Source organism: Macaca nemestrina, chromosome X (genome assembly GCF_043159975.1).
Source record: "Macaca nemestrina isolate mMacNem1 chromosome X, mMacNem.hap1, whole genome shotgun sequence".
In the NCBI taxonomy this organism is placed as follows: Eukaryota; Metazoa; Chordata; class Mammalia; order Primates; family Cercopithecidae; genus Macaca; species Macaca nemestrina.
This window is the reverse complement of record NC_092145.1, coordinates 147,469,718-147,478,506: the sequence shown is the minus strand read 5'-3', so window position 1 is coordinate 147,478,506 and position 8,789 is coordinate 147,469,718. Positions and strand designations below refer to the sequence as shown.

Here is an 8,789-nt window from a genome sequence, read left to right as displayed (position 1 = left end):
CATGGTATTTTCTAGATATCCAGATAACAGAGGATGATGGCCCTAACTCGAGTATCAAAGTTGGGTTTCCTCAGGTAGGCACATAGGAGCTGATGATGTTTTATACCATGTTAGTGAACATGGCATTTTGTGGTATTCCGGATATGATGGCAAATCTAACCACAAACATGACCATGAGATTTGTCAGAGATCCAGTAAAGAGAAGATGGTCCCCTTAACCATGAAGTTTATGATGAAATTTTGTAGGTCAGTAATTAAGAGATGACAGAGATCCTAACCGTGATACTGAACAAGGGATTTGCAAGTCACCAGGTAAGAGATGATTGTGTCTCTAAAAATGTGGTGACCGTGGGATTTTGCAGATTTCAATCAAGGAATAATGTGTTACTAGAAATGGTAGTACCAAGGTATTCAACAGTTAGCCACGAAAGAAATGATGTGTTCCTAGCAGTGGTATTTAATCTGGGTTATTTGTTGATCTCCATGTATGGTAGGTTTTTCCAAATCTGGTAGATCTTCTGGCCTTCTGTAGGTATCCACGTGAGAGATGATGTGTCACAAATTGTAAGTAACTGCCGCTACTGTAACCAAAGTATTTTATAAGTATCCAGCTAAGAGCTCTGGCTTTATATATTTGTTGGATGTAAGACTATCAGGTTATCTATTTTTTTTCTTTTTTTGAGACAGCGTCTGGGTGAGGTAAGTGCTGCTGCAGGTCTAAACCACAGCCCACACCATGGGACAGTCAGAGAGACCCAGTTCAGTGAAGATATGTGTCCCTACATGCCTTCCCGCCATGATTTCTTTCACATGTACTCAGGTGAGAAATAATGGACTCCTTACCAATCCCAGATTGGCCAGGTTTTCCATTTTCTGCTTCACAGAAAGTGTATGCTAAACCCTGTGTGTGTTGAGGGACTGCAAGGAGCCAGGTATTTATCACTGTATTTCCCGCCCGCATGCTGCTCCTAGGATGACTACAGATGTCCAGTCTAGAAACAGTGGCTTTCTGCTATCAGCGTCGACCTGGGATTACTGCAAGTATCCAGGTCGAGTGGGTGTGTCCCATAACAATGGAAATAATCAAGGTTCTTTGCAGGAGTGCTGGCAGCAAACCCCGTGCCCTTCTACACATACGTCTTCCTGCTTCTTTCAGATTCCTACCGTGACATCACAATGAATCCAACACGGGACCTTAATGGGAAGCTTGGCTGCTCTGCAGGTCAGCACTGATGAGGACCAAAACCATCGCACGGGCCACGTGAGGCCCAGCTGTCTAGGTAAGTGATGATAGTGTCAAGTCTCCCTGTTGTTCGCTTCAGGTATCCCGTAGGAAATGATAAGAGTACCTGGCTTTCTAGAAACCGTGAGTGGTCCCTCTGCATATTTCAGAGACAACACCTAACCCTGTGAGCATGGTGGGACTGCAAATACCAGGTAATGATCCAGCGTTCTCAGCCACAGCAGTGACCATGGACATTTTGCAGGTGTCCTGTAGAGAGAAACGCAGTCTGCTGTGATCATGGACCTGAGCTTGGGTGTCCCACCAGCATCTAGATAAGAGTCATTGAATTATGGATGTGAGCATCGTGATTTGCAGGTGTGCTGCTGGAACACCTGAACTTGTGTGTTTCTCTTTTTTTTTTTGATAGAGTTTTGCTGTTGTCGCCCAGGCTGGAGGGCAATAGCGTGACCTCGGTTCACTGCAACCCCTGCCTCCTGTGTTCTAGAGATTCGCCTGCCTCAGTCTTCCGAGTTGCTGGGATTACAGATGTGCACCGCCATCCCCCGCTAAGTTTTGTATTACTAGTAGAGACAGTTTCACCATGTTGGGCAGGCTGGTCTCGAACTTCAGACCTCTGGTGATCCACCTTCCTCGGCCTCCTACACAGCTGGGATTGCAAGTATGAGCCACCATGCCTGGTCCCTGGTGTATTTCTGAGGCATTTATCTCAGTGTATGTTTTCCAGATTCCCACGATGAAATCCCGACAAACAGGAGTCACGATCAGGGGACATGTCTGCTATCTGGGTAAGTGATGGTGTGCATGGTAAACTCACCACAGACCAGGTGATCTCAACATATCTAGTTAAGTGAGTTCCTTTGCCTGAACACTTTACCATGTGGTGGGTTAACAGCTATTATGGAAAGAAAGGGAGGTGGCTCCCAGTTCTCCTTGCCATGTGATCCTTTTCATTTCTGTCCTGGAGAGAAAGTATGATCTATGTGCTTTGTGAGTGCTGATTGATTGGTATGTACCCAGGGAACTCATGTGGCATTATGTATCACAGGAGTGACTGTGGTGGATTTGCAGGGAAGCTGGCCAGGGAAAATGGTGTGTCCTACAGTGGCCTAGACCTTGGAGGGCCCGCAAGTATCCAGGTACATTATTGGCTCCCGTAATGATGATAGCAAGCAGGCAGTTTGTAGGGTCCTAGTGGAAAAGCTGTGTCCATAGACACATTGGTCACACATTTGGTTTCAGGTTCAGGCAGGCAGTAGTGAGAGTGTGTGTAGGCAGCCTTGAGATCTCTCCAGGAGATTCAGGGTCCATAGCGTTTTCTAGGGATTCGGGTATGAGATGATCATGGCTCTCATCATTGTGGTGACCATGGTATTTTGAAGGAATCCAAGAAACAGTTGATGGGCCTGTCCCTAACCATGGTAGGGCCCATGGGATTTTATAGCTAAAGAGTGAAAAGATGAAAGTGGCCATTGCTCTGGTAATGTCCATGGGATTTTGTAAATATCCAGGTAAGAAATGAGTGTTTCTACTTAGGAAGGGAACATGGGATACTGAAATTATAATGGTAAGAAATGATAATAAACCTAATGGTGTGGGTGACCATGCTATTTTTTAGATATCCAGATAAGTGTGAATGGTGGTCCTAACTTGAGTATCAAAGTTGGATTTCCTCAGGTAGGCACTAAGAAGCTGATGGTGTTTCTTCCCATATTAGTGTACATTGCATTTTGTGGTATTCCAGATATGATGTCCAACCAAAGCACAAAAGTGACCATGAGATTGTCAGGAGTCTTGTAAAGGGATTATGGTCCCCTTAACTGTGACGGTTATGATGTAATTTTTTCGTCAGTAGTTCAGAGATGACGGTATCCTAAGCACAGTATTTCTTTTTTTTTGAGAGAGTCTGCCTGAGGTAAGTGCTGATGCACGCATAAACCACAGCATGCACCGTGGGACTGTCCCAGAGACCTGGTTCAGTGATGAGGTGTCCCCACACGTCTTCCTGCCGTGATTTCTTTCACAGGTACTCAGCTGAGAAATGATTGAGTCCTTACTAATCCCAGATCGGCCAGGTTTTCCCGTTTTCCGTTTCAATGAAAGTGTATGCTGAACCCTGTGAGTGTTGAGGGGCTACAGGATGCCAGGTATTTATCTCTGCATTCCCCGCCCCCATGCTGCCCCTAGGATGGCTACAGGTGTCGAGAAATGGTGTTTTTGTGCTATCAGGGTCGACCTGGGATTACTGCAAGTATCCAAGTCAAGTGGGTGTGTCCTGTAAAGATGGAAATAATCAAGATTCTTTGCAGGAGTGCTGGCAGCAAACCCCATGTCCCTCTACACATACTTCTTCGTGCCTCTTTCAGGTTCCTACCATGACATCACAATAAATCTGACACAAGACCTTAATGGGAAGTTCGGCTGCTCTGCACGTCAGTGCTGATGAGGACCAAAAGCATCACACGGGCCACGCGAGGTTCAGTTGTCTAGATAAGTGATGATGGTGTCAGGCCTCCCTGTCGTTCCCATGATTTCACTTCAGGTGTCCCAGTTGGGATTGATAAGGGTACCTGGCACCCTAGAAACTGTGAGTTTTTCCTCTGCGTATTTCAGAGACAGTGCCTAACCATGTGAACACGGCGGGACTGCAAATACCAGGTAATGATCCAGCGTTCCCAGCCACAGCAGTGACTGTGGACATTTTACAGGTGTTCTGTAGAGAGAAATGCTATCTTCTGGAGCCACGGCCCTGAGCCGGATGGCCCCACCAGCATCCTGGTAAGAGTCATTGAATGATGGATGTGAGCATCATGATTTGCAGGTGTCCTGGTATGGCATCTTGTGTGTTTCTGAGGCATATGTCTGTATATGTTTTTCAGGTTCCCTGGAGGAAATCCTGACAAAAAGGAATCACCATCAGGGGACATGTCTGCTGTCTGGTTAGTGATGGTGTTCGCAGTAAACTCACCACAGACCAGGCGATCTCCACCTATCTAGGTAAGTGAGGTTCCTTTGCCTGAACAGTTTACCATGTGATGGGCTAACGGCTATTATGGAAAGGAAGAGTAGTGACTCCCTGTTCTCCTCGCCATATGATCCTGTCGATTTCTGTCCTAGAGAGAATATAAGATGTATGTACTCTGTGAGTGTGGATTGATTGGCACGTACCCAGGGAACCCACATGGCACTGTGCATCACAGAAGTAACTTCGGTGGAGTTACAGGGAAGCCGGCCAGGGAAAGTGGCGTGTCCTACAATGGCCTAGAACTTGGAGGGCCCACAAGCATCCTGGTAGATTTTTGGCTCTTACAGTGATGATAGTGAGCAGGTGGCTTGCAGGGTTCTGGTATTAAAAGCAGTGTCCATAGACACATTGGTCACATATGTAGTTTCAGGCTCAGGCAGGCAAAGTACAGCCTTGAGATCTGTCCACAAGATTCACTGATTATCATATTTGGTAGGGATTCAGGTGTGAGATGATCATGACTCTCAACATTGTGACCATAGTATTTTGAAGGAATACGAGAAACAGATGATGGACATGTCCCTAACCGTGGTAATGCCCATGGGATTTTGTAGCTATAGGGTGAAAAGATGACAGTGGCCATATCTATGGTAATGTCTGTGGAATTTTGTGTATATCCAGGTAAGAAATGAGAGTTTCTACTTAGGAAGTGAACATAGGATACTGAAGGTATAAAAGTAAGAAATAATGATAAACCTAATCCTGTGGGAGACCATGGTATTTTCTACATATCCATATAAGAGTGGATGGTGACCCTAACTTGAGTATCAAAATTGGGTTTCCTCAGGTAGGCACGTAGGAGCTGATGATGTCCCTTCCCATATGAGTGAACATGACATTTTGTATTCCGGATATGGTGGCAAACCTAACCCCAAAATGACTATGAGGTTTGTCAGGAGCCTAGTAAAGAAAAGATGGTCCCCTTAACCGTGAAGGTTATGATGCAAATTATTCGATCAGTAATTAAGAGGTGCTGGTGACCCTACCCCTCCAATGAACAATGAATTTTGCAAATCACCAGGTAAGAGATAATGGTGTCTCTAAAAATGTGGTGACCATGGGATTTTGAGGATATCCAATCAAGGAGTAATATGTTACTAGAAATGGTAGTCCCAAGGTATTTTACAGTTACCCAGGAAATAAATGATGTGTCCTTAGCAATGGCATTTTATTTGAGTAATTTGTAGGTATCCATGTCTGGTAGGTATTTCTATATCTGGTCGATCTCATGATCTTCTGTAGGTATCCACATGAGAGATGATGTGTCACAAATTGTAACCAAGTGCCAAGGTATTTTACAAGTATCTCACTTAAAGTTCTAGTGAATATAAGTTTTTGAAGATACCCAGTAGGGAATGATGTTGGCCTAAGCCGTGGTAATGCCCACAAGTAGTGCCCATATCTTGGTAACAGGTGGTGTGTGTCTAATTATGGTTGTCACCATGGCTTTTTTTGCAAATTCCAGCAATATAATGAAGACAATCTTAACCACTCTTATGAACAGAGGATTTAGCAGGAATTGAGGAAAGAAATAATGTGGTCTTTAACCAAGTGGACATGATTAGATTTTAGGGATTTCTAAATAAGTGATCATGGTGTCCCTAACCACGGGATTTTGCAGGTTGTAGTCAACAGGCGATGATGAATTTAACAATAGGCGCAAACATGGGATTTCTTGATACCCAGGTAAGACATGATGTGGTCCTTAAACATATTACAGACCATATGATTTTTTAGATATCTAGATAGCAATAATATGTCCTGAAATCTTGATGTTACCTTTTGTTCAGACTTAAAAAGTTGCTCATTCTCAAATATTTGTGCAAGGCTGATTTCAGAGTATAGGAATGCACCAGCAGCCAGCCCAGTGGCTCACGCCTTAATCTCTACACTTTGGGAGGCCAAGGCGGGCAGATCACTTGAGGGCAGGAGTTCGAGACCAGCCTTGCCATCATAGTGAAACCCCGTCTCTACTAAAAGTACAAAATTTAGCTGGGCGTCCTCGCATATGCCTGTAGTCCCAGCTACTCAGGTGGCTGAGGCACGAGAATCATTTGAATCCAGAAGGCAGATGTTGCAGTGAGCCGAGGTTGGGCCACTGCAGTCCAGACTGGGCAACAGAGCAAGTCTTTGCCCCCCTCACCACCCTCCCCAAAGAAAGAAAGAGTAATGCACCAGAGTCATGAAATAACGATCTTAGCACATAGGGCGTAAAAAGCAAAACCTCAGAAAGTATTACCATATTTCAAAAGACTTGTGGAAAATAATTAAGGACCAGGTAGCAGAAATTGTGATCAGAAGAAATAACATAAGAATATACTTAAGTGCACAGTACATAGTTGGAAGGCAAACTGTTTATCCTTCTAAAACCATTACTGTGATCAACACAGACAAGAGACACTTTCCTGAAAGGTTAAATTGGTTCATGAGAAATAAAAGCAACCAAAATGAGCCACATTATCTACAATAGAAGAGACCATATGGAAAAAGTTCTATGGCAAGAGCTAACTAGTTAGTATACAAAAAGATTCACGAAAAATGCCTCAACTTTAGACACGTTAGATATTGCACACTAAAAAAAAAAAAACAAACAAAAAAAAACAAAGGAACATTTTGAAAGCTATTTTAAATTTAATTAATTGCTGAATGTCTCCTTGGCTACTAATTGAACAATCATTATTTAGTCCCACATCTCTCTCACCATTTTGTTTGCAGACCATCTAAAAGCCTTATTTCCTCATCTATTTGACAGATGACCAAAATGAGTCCTACAATATGATCACACAGGATAATCTTGGAAAGTATGACTAAATTATTTTTAACGGCATTATTTTTCTCCTTTGATTTTCAGATTCTTTCTCATAATTTCTAAAACAGTGTCGACAGCGGCCTGTACCATGTCTTCATTGATGTCATCACTGAGATCACTCTCAATTGCTCTCGAACTTGTTGTTGGCCTTTCGTGTAGATATGAACTGTGACCTGGCGGATCTGACTGTTGTTGCTGCTGCTTCTGTTCCTGCTGATGCTTTTCAAAATAGTCTTTTATTTTCTTTGGCTCTTCCGAAGCAGGAGTTCCACATGATGTCTTTGGAAGATCTTGCGATGTGTTTCTGGAACTACCTTGCATACTTAGTTCAATAGCCCTGCGGAGATCTTCATCTTCTTTATTGGTTTCTTGGCGGCTTAGTTCCAGGGCCCTCTGAAAATCCTGCTCTTCTTGGTCTGATGTTCCAGACTCATCACTTTCTTCTGACACTTTTTCAAGAATTGTTTTATAGACTCTGTGGTCTTTTTCTTTGGCTAATTTTTTTCCATTAAGTTTTGGTCTATCCATCTCTTCAACACTGATAATTTGCAGCAGTTGGTCAGCTTCACAGTCTGGCAGATCCCCCTTAACAACAAATACAGAATATGCTTCCTGTTGCAGTTGAGTCAAGAAATTTGCAAGGCATGTATCTGATATTAATTCTGGACCCGCCAAGAGAGAATTCAAGTTAAACCAGTGTTTTCCGAATTTTCTAATAGTAAACCAGTGTTGTTTATAATTACATATAAAAGATCTTTCATTTATAGGATCAATCCCGAGCTTCTGATATTCAGGATTATTGAAATGGATGACCTCTAAACCCCAGAACTTCAAGGCATTGCATATTACCTGGATGGAGAAGAAGCCGCTATCATCCATGTTTTCTGAAGGCTGCTGTAAAAATGCGCGATAGTCTTCACTAGTGACTCCTCCTTCTGCCATTCTCATCCTCTCTTCTTCATCTAGCTGATGTGCAATTGAAGCTAATTCCACAGGACTGAAATATTCTCCTTGCAGCAGATTATTCAGGCAGTGCTGAGCACAAAGGAAGCCTTCTTGTTTTTCATGAAAGATGAAATCCATGTTGATTCTAACCGTGAGTTTTTGTATATATGCGGGAACATGTTATATGCCCAGCTATGGCAGTTATCTGGGCAGTTTGTAGATAGCCATGGAATAGGTGTTAGGTTTTCAAACCTTATGAAGACCATGGGTTTCTGTAGGTATTTAAGTAAGAGATGATATGTCACAAAGCACTATTGTGACCCAGGTGGTTTTGCCAGTATCTAGTCAAGACCTGATGGTAAACCTAAAGTGAATATGGGGTTTTGGAGTCATCCCATAGGGGATAATGGTGACTTGAACCATGGCAGTGCCCATTGATTTTCAGATGTCCTATAAAATATAATGTCTCTTTAATTATGGTTGTCAGCATGGTTTTAGTAAGTGAATAAAGGTGAAATTTACCACAGTACTAAACAGAAGATTTGGCAGGTAACTGGGAAAGAAATAACATGGGCTTTAACCAAACGGGCATCATGGGATTTTGGAAGTCTCTGGGTAAGTTATGATGTCACTGACCACAGTAATAGCCATGGAATTTTGAAGGTTCCACTCAATAGATGACAATAAAACTCACGGTAGCAATGAAGATGGGACTTTGCTGGTATCCTAGTTAGAGATGATGTGGGCCTTAAAAACATTAGTGACCA

At 43.0% G+C, this 8,789-nt stretch overlaps 1 protein-coding gene across 1 annotated transcript; it reads right to left on the bottom strand.

The window, feature by feature from the left end:
• Nucleotides 1-6,877: 6,877 nt before the first annotated feature.
• LOC105478274 (ataxin-3-like protein) lies at nucleotides 6,878-8,279 on the bottom strand. Its single transcript, XM_071089243.1, has 2 exons — nucleotides 7,927-8,279; nucleotides 6,878-7,662 (listed from the first exon to the last, which is right to left on the bottom strand). Exons 1-2 carry the CDS (start codon nucleotides 8,158-8,160, stop codon nucleotides 7,096-7,098), a joined length of 801 nt encoding a protein of 266 aa, XP_070945344.1. The 5' UTR covers nucleotides 8,161-8,279; the 3' UTR covers nucleotides 6,878-7,095.
• Nucleotides 8,280-8,789: the final 510 nt, after the last annotated feature.

Excerpts from the sequence above, each read along its gene's own strand:
- LOC105478274 (XM_071089243.1), bottom strand. The coding sequence starts at position 8,160 with ATGGATTTCATCTTTCATGAAAAACAAGAAGGCTTCCTTTGTGCTCAG. Across the intron at positions 7,663-7,926 it reads GCGGCTTCTTCTCCATCCAG|GGGGATCTGCCAGACTGTGA; the intron begins GTAATATGCAAT and ends TTTGTTGTTAAG.